This window comes from Phalaenopsis equestris, unplaced genomic scaffold (assembly GCF_001263595.1).
Source record: "Phalaenopsis equestris unplaced genomic scaffold, ASM126359v1 Scaffold000438, whole genome shotgun sequence".
NCBI lineage: Eukaryota > Viridiplantae > Streptophyta > Magnoliopsida > Asparagales > Orchidaceae > Phalaenopsis > Phalaenopsis equestris.
The window spans coordinates 210,976-228,006 of NW_018164879.1; the positions used below are offsets into that span (position 1 = coordinate 210,976).

The 17,031-nt window shown below is 36.1% G+C and overlaps 2 protein-coding genes across 2 annotated transcripts in view; one reads left to right on the top strand and one right to left on the bottom strand.

The window, feature by feature from the left end:
* The window catches only part of LOC110027734 (probable serine incorporator), an 8,327-nt gene extending 2,576 nt beyond the window's left edge, over positions 1 to 5,751 (bottom strand). The window contains exons 1-2 of the mRNA XM_020729274.1: positions 5,423 to 5,751; positions 5,070 to 5,318 (exon numbers count right to left, since the gene is read on the bottom strand). Of these exons, the coding sequence (XP_020584933.1) occupies positions 5,070 to 5,318; positions 5,423 to 5,606 (433 nt within the window). The 5' untranslated portion in view covers positions 5,607 to 5,751. The remainder of the gene's footprint in view (positions 1 to 5,069; positions 5,319 to 5,422) is intronic.
* Positions 5,752 to 7,877: 2,126 nt separating this feature from the next.
* On the top strand, positions 7,878 to 12,342 carry LOC110027742 (pentatricopeptide repeat-containing protein At4g21065-like). Its single transcript, XM_020729284.1, has 2 exons — positions 7,878 to 9,388; positions 9,684 to 12,342. Exon 1 carries the CDS (start codon positions 7,882 to 7,884, stop codon positions 9,322 to 9,324), a length of 1,443 nt encoding a protein of 480 aa, XP_020584943.1. The 5' UTR covers positions 7,878 to 7,881; the 3' UTR covers positions 9,325 to 9,388; positions 9,684 to 12,342.
* The last annotated feature ends 4,689 nt before the right edge of the window (positions 12,343 to 17,031 follow it).

Sequence of the window (17,031 nt, forward strand, 5' to 3'; positions counted from 1 at the left end):
GAACCCGACACGAACATTAAACAGGTAAAAAATGCCAACCTAAAAAATATTAGGCATAGCAATTATTTAGATCAAATTAGGGATTTTCAGTCATTTTGTGTTGGGGGTCAATTTCGAGTCAATTTCAAGTGATGGGCTCTTTTTGGGTTGGCGTGTCAACCCAAAATGGCCTGTAAAATTAGATGAGTTAAGATTCCAAACACAAAATGACCCAAAAAATTAAATGGGTTAAGATTCTTAACCCAAACCTTACTAAAAAATTATTTTGATCAACCAAACCCAAATTTTTCGAATCGAGTTCTTGTCGAGTTGACATGTCGGGTCAACTTTTTGACACCCTTAATGCCACAATTACTATCAAGAACAATCTTGATAGTCGTCGGGTCAACTTTTTGACACCCTTAAATGGAATGCCACAATTACTATCAAGAACAATCTTGATAGTAGCATGGATAAGTTGTTTAGTTCTTCACTAACTGATGGCATGATACAACTTATTTTTCTCTAGTGCAACACTAGATTGGTCGGTATAGTTTACCAAAAATGAAACTTTAAACAATCACAATTCACGATAAGATACATGATATCAAGATAAAAAATAAAACTAAGAAACACCAAAGTTGTCGTTTTTCTAATATTCCAACTGTTAAATATACAATCAGAAGTAATATTGCTAAGAAAATGTCTAGAAGTATACAAACAGTACCTTGCGCTATGGCAGACACAAATAACCATTTTAGCACTTCTATTTGGCAGGATCATGGAAGGAGAAGAATACATCTCTCAATGATTATAGCTAAAGATGAGCTATAAGCTTATTTATAAGATCTTCGAAGACAACATCACAGTCTAAACATTAGAATGCACCATTTTGGGTTCTTTGGTCAGAGTGCAAGGCTTCAGGTGATCGTTTACTTTAAAATGTGTCAAGTAACACAAAATAATGACTATTTACACCACTCCTAACCAAGGGACTTGAAAGAAACCATAGTTTGTTGTAAGATTATAGAAGTAGAATATCAAAAATCAATTTTTTAAGCTCAAAATGTCTACGAACAATAATCGACAAAATCACTAGACACCTATACTCACATATGTATGCAATCTATAATGATTGTTGAATTCAATGATCTACATCCAATCCAAACAATATCAAACATTTAACAGATTGTTGAATAACAAATGAATCAACAAATAAACTTGTTCACAAATATAAATAAATGAACTAGATCATATTCAAGGTTGGTTCATTTAACCTAATTTTTTAAGAAATGTAAACTTATTTTGTCTACTACTTTGAACAAGCTTGCTTGAGACATTAATCAAGTCGAGTTCAAGTTGTTAACCAGGTGTAGTGGTTCATTCACAACCATATCCATTTCCAATCCAAAAAAGCTATTTTCACATCTAAGTCATGAGAAACATAACTCACAAGATATATGACATCAATTTAAGGATTTGCACAAACTCACTACAAAAATTAACTTTTTACTACAATTAGACAGATAAGATGGGACAGTTTAAAATATAGCGGTTCATCTAATCTCATAATTATAACTATACGACTAAATTACATAGAATGTATAACAAAATAAAGTCCTCCAATTCCTTGTTCTTCACCCGCTCCCATCCCACGAAATTTACATTATTAATATATATGAAATGTAGTGTATAATATTCTAAAATGTTAAGAGCAACAAAAATTTCAGTTCGCACACCTTACATGCATTTCATTTCATACAATTTACATATTGGAAACAAGTACCCATAAATAAGAATTTCAATATGAATATATGCGAATCATAAAGATGGTCTATTAGAAAATTAATGAAGATAACAAGATCTTTTACCTGTATTTCAAACTGCACCAAAATTATTTACAAAGGCATAAGGGCCTATTTGAAAGACCACAAACAACATGTATCATTCTTTTATTGTTCTTCCTTCCTACACGATACTTATCCCCATTGTCAAAATGAAATACATTCCATCACATAGTTGATAGCATAATATAAATCAATTGTTTAATTTAAATTAGATTTAAATTTAATTAAGAAAAGATTTCATACATACCACTCAATTCTTATGTATTTACATATCTAACACCAAAACTTAAAATTTTACCTATATGCCAATTTACCTATGCTTGAAAACCTGTAGTTCACTTTTTAAAAGTTAAAATTGTGATATTTTTGATGTGCTATAAAATATTTGAGTGTAAAAAATGTAATAAATAAATTTTTGGAGTTAGATATCTATAAAATATTTGAGTGCAAAAAATGTAATAAATAAATTTTTGGAGTTAGATATGTAAATACATAAGAATTTGGTGGTATGTATGTAAATGCCCCTTAATTAAGATGCTGATGTCCTGTATTCCCAACTGCACATCAGAATCATTAGTATTCTAGGTTTAGTATCGCTAGAATTGAACCTACATCATAAAAAACTATATTAACCAACTCTCCCACTCCCCAAAGCCCAATACTTCCATTTTAAACTGAATAAAAACAACAAAAAATCACACCAGAAATTGTTCAAGAAAAAAATTAAAACAAGATATCATTATCAACATAAAAATCCATGTCAAACTACGGATCTGTCTGCATTTTCAAAACGCAGCCATGTCGTTTGTTTTCTCCGTCTTTGGTGTGTTTCACGATACGCTAGTCTAGTTTTATAATAAATTTTCAAAACGCAGCCATGTCGTTTGTTTTCTCCGTCTTTGGTGTGTTTCACGATACGCTAGTCTAGTTTTATAATAAATTTTCAAAACGCAGCCATGTCGTTTGTTTTCTCCGTCTTTGGTGTGTTTCACGATACGCTAGTCTAGTTTTATAATAAATGTAGGCTGCATTGTTTTGTAATAAACGCCGGCCGTGAGTTCTTTCAAAACGCAGCCATGTCGTTTGTTTTCAAAACGCAGCCATGTCTTTGGTGTGTTTCACGTTTGTTTTCTCTGTCTGCATTGTTTTGTAATAAACGCCGGCCGTGAGTTCAACCCCATGACCCGCTTTTGGAGGAATTTTCTTACCTCTCTGCCCTCCCATCGCTTGCCCTCATCTCGTGCCCTAGGTGCTTCTTCGATCCTCTCCTCTGCCCTCATTCTGTGGCATCGATCACCAAACAAGGGCTCCCTCACACACGCCTCTCTCACGCATCTCTCTTGATTGTTGTCTTTCTCCTCTCTGTGATCCGTGGTTATGGTGCTCTGTAAGTAATATCGTTGCCTATCTTGTGGTGATTTTCGATGGAATGGCTTCTGTGCGCTTATTTGGCTTTCTCCTTTGCTATGAGAAATTTGCAATCATATCCGGGTAATAATATGCTCTTTATTGTGGTGAATTTCAAAGGTATGGCTTTTTTTGTGATTTTTTGACTTTCTCCTTTTCTGTGTTTTCTCTCTCAATTGCTGCCTTTGGTTGGGTGTTGAATGTTGGACTTGAGTGTTGGACTTAACTGTGTGTGTTGGTGGTTTATGGTTGTTTCATGCTTGAGAGTGCTTCTTCAAATTGATTCTTTGATAAATGAGATATTTGATAAAGAAATGGGGAGAACAATTGGTTATGAATGTTCTTCAGACTTTAATTTTGTTGTTTAATGGAAGCAAAAATTCAAATGTTGAATTTATAATATTTGTTGGCAATTGCAGTTATAAAGGCATGATGTGTGTCTCTCTCTTCTATGTGCTACCAAAGAGCAACATTTTAGACTAGATGCGCTCCAACAATTCTTATGTTGTTTAATGGAAGAAAAAATTCAAATGTTGAATTTATAATATTTGTTGGCAGCTCCAACAATTCTTATGTTGTTTAATGGAAGCAAAAATTCAAATGTTGAATTTATAATATTTGTTGGCAAATGCAGTTATAAAGGTATGATGTGTGTCTCTCTCTTCTATGTGCTACCAAAGAGCAACATTTTAGACTAGATGCGCTCCAACAATTCTTATGTGTGTGTATCTCTCTACTGTTGCCTTTGGATAGATGTTGGTGATGCAAGCTGACTTGTCATCTTGATGCTGCATTATCTAATGTTAGCCCATTAACATAGCTATTATGATATTTTCTGCCTATTATAATCAGTTAATAAAGACTATGCTCTAATAGCTTGATCAAATGTCATTCTTTGGGAAAACGATGTGAGGGATTACCCATGTTGAAAAGTCTCTCGTGGATTTTTTTTTTTTTTTTTTTTTTTTTTTTTCTTTGATTATGGAGTTGTGATGGAGAGCGGTTTCTGCCCGATTAATGGTTGTATTGGGACTGGGTTGTGGCTATGTAGGGTTTGTGATGGAGCTGTGATGGGGGTAGGTTGTGGCTGTGATGGTGGGTGATTTCTTCCTGGTTGGTGGCTGTCTTGGGACTGGGCTATGGCTATGTGGGGGTTGTGATGGAGCTGTGATGGGGGGTGTTTTCTGCCTAGTTTGTGGTTGTCTTGAGACTGGATTTTTTTTTTTAGTACACTTGATACTCACTGTTATGTGAGAATCTTATTGTTTCTACTGTTCTGAATTGATTTTTTTCTTCTCAAGTATCAAATGTATCGCTATGACAGTTCTGTTGCAAACAGTACTACTGCACAAAGACAGAATAGTCACTTATTTAGAAACAATTGCAAATTAACTATTTTTCAAACGCACAAACCAAGCAACCAGCCAGCTTATCTAGATTAGCTGGTGATTAGCGTTTATCTGAATTAGTTATCTATTAACAGATTATTGAAAAGCTGCAGCTAGCCCCAAACAGAGCCTACAACAACTATATTGATCAAATAATTCAAAATCAAAATACATCCCAGGCTGCCTTAATATAAATTTCTACACGATAGAGTGTATTGAGTCAACAACGCGATTCGGTAGATATTGCCTAATGAAAAGATAAAAAGAGAGTAATTTTATTACTGAAACATTTATTCAAAAAAAGGAAAAGGAAAAAAAAACTACAGCTACAGACAAAACTGGAGAGATCAGTGCAACAATCTGCAAATAAAAAGAATTTTCACTTCCATACATGTAAAAGAAAAAAACAATCACAAACTAGCATGTCCTGAATCAAAATAAACTTATAAGTGCTCACCGTAGAAGCTCACGAGCCCATTGGGTACGAAGAACATGAGGAATACAATAACGCACCAGCAGAAAATCTTAGCCATCCACCCGCCGTGGTGCAGACGATCGCGTGGGTCTTTCTGGTTCTTAATCCCCATCATTAAAGCAGCCAGAATTGTGAAGAAAAGAAAGTTCCCCAGGCTCACCCTCAGAACCGCATCCGTCTCGAACCACTCCCTATCCGGCGTCTTCTGAAAGTGGTTGATCCCTTAAAAACATCCCCAGATCAAAAAACTTAGACTCTATAAAATGACAGAAGTTGAAAAAGATAATAAAATTAGGGTTTTCCGAGAGATGTTCGTAGTAGGATACACGGAAGGCTCTCCAATAAGGGAGCAGCGATCTCCCGGAGGATCCATGAGACGATGAGTGAGAGCCCGAAGAGGCCGCAATAGGCGATCCGGGCGGAACGCCGGCCGATGCTCCCGACCGCCGACCGGCACGCCTCGCAGGCACACGCCGCACAGCAGGAGGCCAAGCACGATGCTGCCCACATCTTCGAACTATTACAGTAAATCTTGGCTAATTGTTCGGCAATCTCGCTTCGCCCCCTTAATACTGGAAACCCCAACACCTACCCTGTAAGACGAAAATGGGGAAGATGCGCAAACGGCTTTTTCAGTTGCAAAAAAATTACAATAACTGTAAGAAAATTCTCGCTAAAATTTAAGGAAAATATTAGCAAATTTACCACCTAATTTATATGTATTTATATATTTCCCATTTAAATATATATATAACATATATATATATATATATATATATATGAAAAAGGAATGTTTAACTTTACAAAAAAAAATATATAATTATTTTTGATGTAAAATTAAAGATTTAAGTGATAAGTATGCAAATAAAAAGATTTATGTGAAAAATATATAAATATAGAAAAATTTAAGTGGTAAATATGTAAATTTTAATTAGAAAGAGTATCAAAATTCTTGACGTTGCTTTAATATTAAAATAATATTAATTAAATATATATTACAATCCTTGCAGAGATAAACTTTGACTCATTCTACCAATCCCTAATATGCATTTTAATTGACTTTTTTATATATTATATTTATTTTTAAATAAATTTAATAATTTTAAAATTTATACTAATTGAAATTTAATTAAAATACTTGTGATTAAAACTTTCTCTTGAGTTCAAATTTGTAGAGTAATTAATAATTGTAAGAAACAAACCCATAATGCGTGTAGTAACACAATGAGTTAGGTCCCGTTTGGAGCCGCTTATAAGTGTGGGGGCGTTTTTGAAAACACCGCGGTACTCGCGGTACTGTTTGGTTCGCGCGTTTTGTCCGCTTATCCAAAAATGTGATTCCATTTTTACACTAAATACAAGCCGCCGGGTCGAACCCCGCGGTCGGCCCACGGGTTGTGTTTCTGGATAAGTTGTTTATCCTGAAACACACAAGCTGCCCCAAATGCATATTTAAATGAATAAAAAATATGTAAATTTATTATTAAAGGATCAACTCTAAAATATAATGTAGGATTAAAATTTCTCATCACCTTAAGATGTGAGGACACTGCACCTATGCATATTATCCAATCATCAAAATATATAAGAAAGTATTGATTATTTATGTAAACAATTTTTTATGATGGAGAAGTTATAAATGTCAATAAAAATGGGGCATTTAGACGCATACCGCACATTTTTATTTATTTATTTATGTAATATTTAAACATTCATATTTAAATACATATCATTTAAATCTTTAACGTCACATCAATAATATTACTTCACTATCTTTTTAAAAGTAAAATATGAATTGCCGACCCTTAACACAATGAAAGTTAATCAACATTGTTGAGAATCTTCATTCGGTTCCTCAACAACAAAAGTGACTTTTTCTCCTAAATTTTCTCCTACTAATAAGGGATATAAGATAAGTTAAAATTTGCCTTTATTGGTTCATAAGATGAAAAAATTATTACATAAGGACTCTGAACGTAGAGCTACGTTCCGATTGCAATAGTCGTTGTATTATAGAAATATTTCATCAGCATTATTTTTGGAAAATGAAGTGTTATTGAAATATTTCTTCAGCGTTACTTGATTCGGGATTGTGTTATTCCAATAATATAATGGAAATTGAAATAACACGAGGAACATGTCGAATAACACAACCTAAATCAAATAATGCGGGGGAATATTCCAATTACACCGCAAAGTAATCGAATAACATCGCACAATACTCGAATAACACTTCTTTTTTACAAATAATATTGATGGAATATTCCTGTAACACAGCGGAATATTCTTATGACACAGCGACAATTGGAATCCGAATGTATGTATCTCTACGTTCGAAGTCCTACACAATACTCGAATAACACTTCATTTTTTACAAATAATGTTGATGGAATATTCCTGTAACAGCGGAATATTCTTATGACACAACGATAATTAGAATCCGAATGTATGTATCTCTACGTTCGAAGTCCTGAAGTAATATGCTCTCGATAAGATGAGAGGAGACATTTCTGATTCATGTAAGTATGGTGTCATGGTGTCAAGTGTGAAGAGAGCAACATGATCCAAAAGGGAAGAGGGGCAAAATCCCCACACCACACACAAGTAGAAGGAAAATCACGCAGCCAATGGTTGGAAATACTTTAGTATTAATTTGTACGATTTTAAAAAAAAACACAAATATATAAATTTAACAATTTAAAAATTATTAATCAATTGTTTATTAATAAATAAATATAAAATTATAAAATAAATGTTATAAATGATCAATGGCCAAAATTTTCCAATGGCCGCTCCATCTCCCTCCCACACGGCCCGAAAATTCCTCTGCTCTAAATCCACCACTGCCTCTCCAGCAGCTCGCCGGATCCTCCACAACCTCTGCACACTCACCTCCTCCTATCCACTCCCTTACCTCCTCCTCGACATCCTCCGCGATGGTCTCCACTTCAACTCCGCCGTCTCCGCCGCCTTCATCTCCAACTCATTTTCCCTGCTTTCTCCCCGACCCGCCATTCTTCTTTTCTCCCTTCTCCGCCGGCCTCCTCCCTTCGTCTGCAACACCCTCATGCGCTCTCTTCTCCCATTCCGCTCCTCTGCCCCACTCTTCATATTCCACCAAATGCACCTCTCCTCCCTCACATCCAATCACCACACCTTCCCCCTCCTGCTCAAATCCCTCTCCATCCTCCGTTTCCTCCACTCCGGCCTCTCCCTCCATTCCCACATCCTCAAGCTCGGCTTCCTCTCAGACTCCTACATCGCTTCCTCCCTTCTCCACTTTTACTCTCTATGCTCCGCCTCCGATTCTGCCCTCCACCTGTTCGACGATTTGCCTCTAAAGGGGGTAGCTGCCTGGTCCACCCTCATCGGCGCCCTCGCCCGGGCGGACCGCCCGGAAGATGCTCTGGTTGTTTTTGAGCGCATGAACTTCTCTGGAATCACGCCGAACCGCGTCACCATGGTTAGCGCACTGGCCGCCTGCGCCGCCCATGGCGCCTCTCTCGATTTCGGCGAATGGATTCACCGCCAAGCTACCAACGCTGGCTGGGAGCTTGACGTCGTTCTCGGTACAGCTCTCGTTGACATGTATTGCAAATACGGCTGCGTCGATGCCGGCTTCGATGTGTTCTTGAGAATGCCCCAACGAAGTTTGTTTACCTGGAATTCACTGATTCAAGGTTTCGCCTTTTCGAAAGGAGGGGCCATGGCGCTGAAATGGTTCTCGAAGATGGAGGAGGAAGGTGTGAGCCCGGACGCTGTCACGCTTGTCGGAGTCCTCACAGCTTGTAGTCACTCGGGGTTGGTGGAGTCTGGGCGGAGGATCTTCGACATTTTGGTTCGAGGAAAGTTTGGGTTTAGAGCAGGGATCAAACACTATGGGTGCATGGTGGATCTATATGGAAGAGCAGGGTTGCTCGATGCGGCTGTGGAATGTATTCGGATTATGCCGTTTGAGCCTAATGTGGTCATCTATGGATCCTTGTTGTCAGCTTCGAGGGCGAGAAAGGAGCTGGTTTTGAGCGAGTTTGTGGTGAGGAGGTTGGTGGAGTTGGAGCCGGAAAAAGCTGCACATTATGTCCTGTTATCAAATATATATGTGGAGATGGGGAGGTGGAAGGAGGTTGAGGAGGTGAGGAGGTTTATGAGGAAGTTGGGTTTGAGGAAGGAGTCTGGTTGGGCTTTGATGGAATGGGAGGATATGGAGTATGTGGAAGAGGCTATTTAGCACCATTTGAAGAATGGAATTTGCTAGTTTTTTAAGGCTGAGAACTGCATTGTATTTAAGTAAGGTGAGGTATTATTTTAGTGACCTTTATTTTCTTGTAATGTTTTGATGTTGTAATATTGATTTGTGCAACCTTTTTTAACAAAATTTAGAAATAGAATAAGAATGGAATTAACTTGGTGTTGAAGAATCATCCATTTCTTAAGATGCTTATATGCTTCTTTGCTCCAAAATTTCTATTCGCTTAGGCTCGCTATGGGAATAGTATTGTTTTTGTTTGCTATTTCTTGCTTTTATTTTGTTTTGTTTATGTTTTAATTTTGATAAAATAGAGATCAATGCCTACCGTGGACTTGCAGGGATGAATACTCTAATAAAGCTGAAGGAAGAAGAACTCAGAATCGATTACATTTGCAAGAGGAAGAAGCTGAACACAGAGGATTAAGGAAAAGGCATAGTTGCATTCTCCAAACAGCAAGTGGTTACAAGATGTATATATAGAGAATGCGGAAAGCTTCTAGGGATGCTTTAATAGTCAGAATACAATAATTCAGTTATATGGAGAATCCCGGTAGTAGTGAGGCTATGGAGACGTAAGCTTGGTGCGAATTCAACAATGGGACTTCAGAGCCATAAGATACTCATTGTGGTTTTGGCAAGTGCTCGACATTCGGCTTCCGTGGAAGTCTGAGCAACAGTGGACTGCTTTTTCACTTGCAATGATATTAATGTGTCTCCAAGAAATGAGCATACGCAAGTTGTTGATTATTAGTCTGTTTTGTTCCCAGTCCAATCGGTGTCTGCATAAGCAGTAAGTTGTAGATTGTCAGGTATCATATACATACCAAAATGACTGGACCCTTTTAGATACCAAAGTAAATAAGTGAGTTGGTTGTAGTCGGAGGTAGTGTGCACGTGCATATGTTGGCCTAGACGATTAAAAACATAAGCAATATCGGGTCTTGTCATCCTAAGGTATTGAATTGCTTTGTTTATTTAATGGTAGAGAGTTGGATTATTAAAGGGAGAGCTTGTAGTAGGGTCAACCTGTAATCCAGCCAAAGTAAGAAGATGAAGCGCAAACCATTGTTGGTTAAAGAAGTATTGGTGAGTGTTGTTGAAATTGAATGCCCAAGAAGCATCCTATTGACCCAAGGTGTCGAAGTTGAAAACAGACCTCCAAAGTTGCAGTCGGCTGACATATCCTCTGTGAGTTGTTTCCTGTAATAAGTATATCATCTACATATATGAGGACAATTATACGAACATTGTCATGATTATATAGTAGCAAAGATGGATCCACTTTGCTGATATGGAAACCTCGTTTGTGAAAGAATTTTGAATTTTTGAATCGTCGTTGAACTGCTTTGATAAAATTTATGGTTTTGTTTATTGTTTCAGGTTTTGCACATATAGGAAATACCGAACAGATTTTGGAAAAGTCATCAATAAAAGTAATTTTGTATTTATAATCTTGATAAGAAGTAACTGGGGAAGGATCCTATACATCACTATGATTAACCTCAAATAGTTTGTAATGTTGTCCTATACTAGATACAAATAGGCTCTTTGTGAGTTGAAATTTATGGCATGGAGTTGAAGTGGATGGAGTGATAAGAAGATGACTATTGGAGATGGTTGCCATAATATTTCATTGTGGGTATTCCAAGTGCTGATGCCACAAATCACCTTGTTGTAATTTGGAAATCGATGTAGTAAATGCATGTGGTTGATAGTCCATTAGAGTTGAGGTCCTTGAGAAAAGTCTATTGAGTCTGAGGATCAGAAATGACAAAGCCATGAGATCAAATGTATTTGAGAGAGTTTGAGCTTACGCTTTGGAGTAGGGAGGATATTGTCTCCTTTGGGTTGAATTGGAACCGCTTGCCCATTTCTTACCATCACGTGTTGATTTCGCTAGTATGCGGTAGCTGGTTGGAGTTGGTTCAAATCTAATGTGAAGTGACTTGTTGCCCCCGAATCAAGAATCCACTCTCTAGAGGTAGCATTGAGACCTTGAGATGGAGGGGAGAAGGTTCATTCGATTCCGACTTATCGATGTCGAATGACCTGCTTTATTGCATACTTGGCATATTACGTTGGATCTATTTGGTGTCCTTCCTCCTCTTGAATGTTTGAAGTGTCCTCCTCGCTGATTTGATGATTGATTTCAGCCTTTTTCTTGATTGTTGTTTGTATTGTTTGCTGCATGGGTCTTCAATGCCATATGGTTTTCGGTGGAAGTTACAGGCCTTGAGTTTACATTATGAATATTGATCTCCTTGCTACATAGAAGAGAATAAAAATAATCGAGAGCAATGGATTGAAGTGATGTTCGAATGGCTATCTTGAAAGCATTGTGAGTTGGAGGTTGGCCGTTGAGAGTATATCGAATAACGTCTTCGTGATCCAGTTTGGAGCCCGCAACATTAATTTGATCAACTATGATTTGAATGTTTATTAAGTATTGCCCCAACGTTTAATCTCCCACAAATATATGGTGTAATTCGTTCTTTAGCTGAATCACCCTTGATCTTTTGGCGGGTTGTAGTCTGCGTTTACGTGTAGACTAGATTTCAACGACAGTGTGAAGATTGATGATATGATTTGAGGAGGGATGTGAGAAATTTAAGGGGAGGTGGTATATTGAGGGCTTGGGTCAGTGAAATAAAGGGTTGGATTCTGATATTGCAGATTCTTTTATATGCATAGCAGAGACCGGATGAAGTGGAGAATAAAGAGGGAGCTTACCGATAGTCTAGCAGGCAAGCTTTGATGCCATGAGAAAATAGAGATCAATGCATACCGTAGACCAGCAGGGATGAATACTCTAATAGAGCTCAAGGAGAAAGGCTTCAGAAGCAATTAACCCTGCAAGAGGAAGAAACTAAACACAGATGATTAATGAAAAGACATAACTGCATTCTTCAAAATGTAAATGGTTACAAAATGTATATATAGAGTATGTGGGGAGCTTCCAGGGATGCAAAAATAGTCAAAATAAAATAATTCAGCTATATGGAGAATCCTGAAAAAAGTAATGCTAAAGAGGCTTTTGGTGCTATTTGGGATCGCAGTTGTTTTTATTTATATTTATTATTATTTTTTTTTTGTTCTATTTTTTATCTTTTAATTTAAAATAAATAAGCCTATCTGCTTGATTAAAGTATTATTATTTTTAAAAAGATTTAAAAGACCTAAAACTTGTTTTGAATATTTTCAAAAATATGTTAATTTTTAAAAACAAAATTAAAAATATATTAAAAACCCATAAAACAACCATGTTATTAAAACAAAAGAAAAAATAGAAATAAAAAATAAAAAAATAAAATTGATGACATACAAGTCAATATAGGAAGAAAGAGAGCAAAAAATAGAAAAGACATAAGTTTTTGTGTTTCCCTCGAATATTGTTTATTGCTATTGTCAAGTTTTTTTATTGACTTGAAATCACAATCCCGACAATATTTGGTGTGAAATTTATGACGTTTAACTTAATATATACTTTATCAACTTGAGCTTATGTTACAATCCAACATAGAAATCAACACGAATTTTCATAAAAATTAGGGCAAAGCAAATACTGTTCTTTAATACACTAAAGGAATAATAGTATTTTTCGACGGCCAAATTCCGTTGGCTTTGATGAAAAATACTGTCGCTTTTATCATTTCTGAAGGTCTATTAACAGCTTTAAGTTCGTAGGTAAAACACTTGTCGGTAATTTCCAAACCAATGCATATTCCGACGACATGAAATTATTGACGTATTTTCGATAATTTAATGTTGTAGTTTTTTTTGAGGAAATTTAAATTGTCGATTTCTATTGGTTCATAGAACCGACAATTACTCCATCTGAAAAAGCGACAGTTTACACGTCAAAAAGTGTTGCGCCCGTCAATTTTTTTATGCAGGAAAATTGGCAGTGATGTGTCGCTGATGCGTTGGTTTTTTTTTCCCCGACGGATTAACCATCAAAAAAGTGTCATGTCCATCTTTTTTGTATGTCAAACTTAAGCCGCCAATTCGGTGTTGGTTAGACGTCAGTAAATAAGTCCATCAGCTAGCCTTCAGCTTTGCCTACATATTTGTTAAAAGTACTTGCAAAACCAATGTTAAGTCATCAACTTGTAGCATCAACAAAAAAAAAACAAATTCTTCCTTTTTGTATTTACATTACCACACCTATTATCACAACATTTAATATATCATTCTAAGTATTTAATTTATCATTACCTTTTATATTTACATTACCACACCTATTATCACAACATTTATTATTAATTTCAATTTCATGGAGGATCTGATCTACTTTGACTTCCCTGAGTGGCACTGCTTCTGCCCATTTGGAGAAGTAATTCGTAGCAGCTAGAATTAAACGATGACCTTTGGATGATGGAGGGTCTATAGAGCCCACTATTTCTGTGCCCCAACATTCAAACGACCAAGATGTGATTGTCAGATGTAGCACATTTGTATGTTGATGTAAGACCACCTCATGCACCTAACATTGATGGCATTTCTTTGCAGTTTCAAAGCAGTCGACCATCATTGTCAGCCAATAATATCCCATCCATTTTATTTTCATCTTCATTTTTGGTCCTGACTGGTGCACACCACAAAGACCTAAATGAACTTCTTTAATAATGACTGGAGCCTCATATTGGTTTAAATATCTTTACCACATCTGATCAAAAGATAACTGGCGATGGGCATCATTCACCAGAGCATAGAACAATGCTCGCTATTTAATTTGAGTTGCAACAGAACTATTTTCTGGTAAATTTCTGGTTTGTAGATATTTAATAATTTGTTGTCGCCAATAGTATTCCTCTTTATCAACAACTGGTATCATTGTGTCCTCACCACTTTTGCAGAGATTATCGATGTCCAATTGAGAGAGAACATGTTGTCTTTTTACGGAAATTGGAATGTCACTCTTCTGAACAAGCAAATTCTTTTGCAAGTTTGGCTAAAGTGTCTGCTAAAGAGTTGTCTAGTCTCAGAACTAGGAAAAACGTTACATTTTTGTTATAGTAATTTCAGAGTATAACAAAAATATTGCTCTAAGTCTTGGTTTCAAAGTCCTATACTTTCCAGTGATTTGATTTATAATCTGTTGAGAGTCTCCATAGATGTCAATACTTTTAATTTTCATTAATATCGCCAACTTTAAGCCGGTTATGAGTGCCTCATATTCAGCTTTATTGTTTGTACATGGTTCGGCTAAGTGGTAAGAAAACGACATCATCTTTATCGGGATTGATGAAAATCAATCATACTCTTGTCTTATCAGATATAGTTCTTTCTTTGTCCTTGTCTTTACGAGCAGATGAAGCTCCATCGAAGTATAATTCCCATCGTTGAGTTTTAGAACTTTCAAGTTCCAAAATTTGCTTATCGAGTAAATCATCGTTAAGTGGAAACCTAGTCGGTATGGGGTGTACCGCTAAAAAGTCAACCAAAATTTGTCCTTCGACAACGCGTAACAGTACAAATGTAATATCATATTAAAGTAATATCATTGCCCATCTTACTAATCTTCTAGAAGGTGTTGGTCGAGTCATTGGGTACTGTAAAGGGTTAACCCTTAAGATAAGAATTATCTTATGAGATAGCATGTAATGTCTTAACTTTTGAACTACGAAGATCAAAGCTAAGCAATGCTTCTTAGTTACAGGATATTTTATTTTAGTTGGGACCAAGTAGTGACTTAAGTACTATAATGCAATTTCGTTACCCTCGTTATTAATTTAGGCTAGCAAGGCTCCGAGGGAGTTATCTAATACTGCAATGTAAAGGATTAGAGGTCTTCCCAAAATAGGGACCGCTAAAACAGAACTTGTTGTCAAATATTGTTTGATATTTTCAAAGGCGTGTTGACATTTGTCATCCCACACAAATCTGACGTCTTTTCTGGTTAAGACAGTGAGAGGTTGACACCTACCTGATAGATTGAAAATAAAATGTGTTAAATATGTTAATTTTCCCTTGAAAGATCATAATTGGGTCAGATTTTTCAGAGGAGGATGTTTAAAATGGCTTCAATTTTTACAGGGTCAATTTCAATCCCACAATCTCGAACCATAAATCCTAAAAACTTCCCTGAGGTGACACAAAAAACACACTTTAGGGGATTTATTTTAAGATAAAATTGTTGTAATTGTTCGAAGACGGTTCTCAAATCGTTCACATGGTCATCCTTTTGTTTACTATTAAAGACTAAGTCATCCACGTAGCACTCGACCTAATTATGGGTAAGTTCACCAAAAATTCGTGTCATAGCCCACTGGTACATGGCGCCAGCATTCTTTAGTTCTAATGATGTTACTTTATAGTAGTATATCCTACTGGGCGTTCTGAAAGTTGTATTCGATTAATCTTCTGGAGACATTTTGATTTGGTTGTAACCTGATGATCCATCCATAAATGAGAATATTGCATGTGTAGATGCAATATCTACCTTTAACTCTAGAATTGGTAGAGGAAATTCATCTTTTGGACAAGTCTTGTTTAGATCTCTAAAATCTACACAGATTTGGATCTGACCATTTTACTTTTTTATCTGCACTAAATTGGCCAGCCAGGTTGGGTATTTTTCCTCTCGGACAAAGCCGACATCAATAAATTTCTTAACCTCGGCAATGACTTGATGTTTGATTTCAATAGACATCCTTCTTGGAGCTTGTTTAACAGGGATTGCGATTTAGTTTATCCCGAGTTTATGAACTGAAACTTCTGGAGCGAGTTTTAGCATTTTGTCATAACTCCAAGCAAAGCACTTTTTGTATTCTCTTAACAGTTGAATTATTTCTTTCGCTTTGATTTTGTTAAGGAATGAACTAATAAAAGTTAGTTTTGGATCCTCTCTTATTCCCAAGTTTATTTCTTTCAGTTCATCCACTGTTGAATTAATTTATTCTTCAAATTCTGGTGGTGCATCTTCAATTGAAAAACCAAGTGTTTGGTCGGAATTAGACCCTTCTGTGACAACCAGGCAAAATTTTGTATCATCTAGAGATTCTAGCATACTAAATCCAATACCTTCTTTAGAGTTAGGATTTTGTTTTCTATTATTCCATAATTGTTCAAAAAGGTAAGATTGGTCTAATGACCATTGTTTAGGCATCAAACCATTTTGAATAAGTTTTTGAATATACAAAGAATAAAGTTCAACAGGGAGTTCCATTAAATTCAAGAGATTTTCATCTTCTAGTTTTACATTGGTCTCAAAACTAGAAGAAGCAAAACCAAGTTGAAACTTGATAGGATTTCTATCTTCACCATGTACTTCTTTGACCCCTAAACTTTTAATTTTAGATGGAGAGATTGGAGTTAAGGTCACAACATGTACATAGTGATTAATTTGCTCATATATTGTCGACACTATTTTTGGTGTGGGGTTTGCCCGTAAGAAGCTGTCGGTCATCGAAATAGAAATCCCGTTGCCCGCTTCGGAAAGACATTTTAAAAAATTTTAGTTTTGAAAAAGATAAAGTCAAACTGACCCCATAATTTTCATAGTTTAGATGAAAGAGCGCTTTACCTCAAATCCTGTATCCATCCCGAAGGATGAACACAAGAATTGAGGGTAAGGCTTGATCAAATAAACTAAAGAAAGTTATGACATCCGTTTGGTCTGCGAAACCAATGTATTGGCCGACAAATTCCCCTATTTAATATAAGGAATTAAATAGGGTTTATATT

Bases quoted from the DNA above. Each gene is read 5' to 3' on its own strand.
- LOC110027742 (XM_020729284.1), top strand. From the start codon at position 7,882: ATGGCCGCTCCATCTCCCTCCCACACGGCCCGAAAATTCCTCTGCTCT.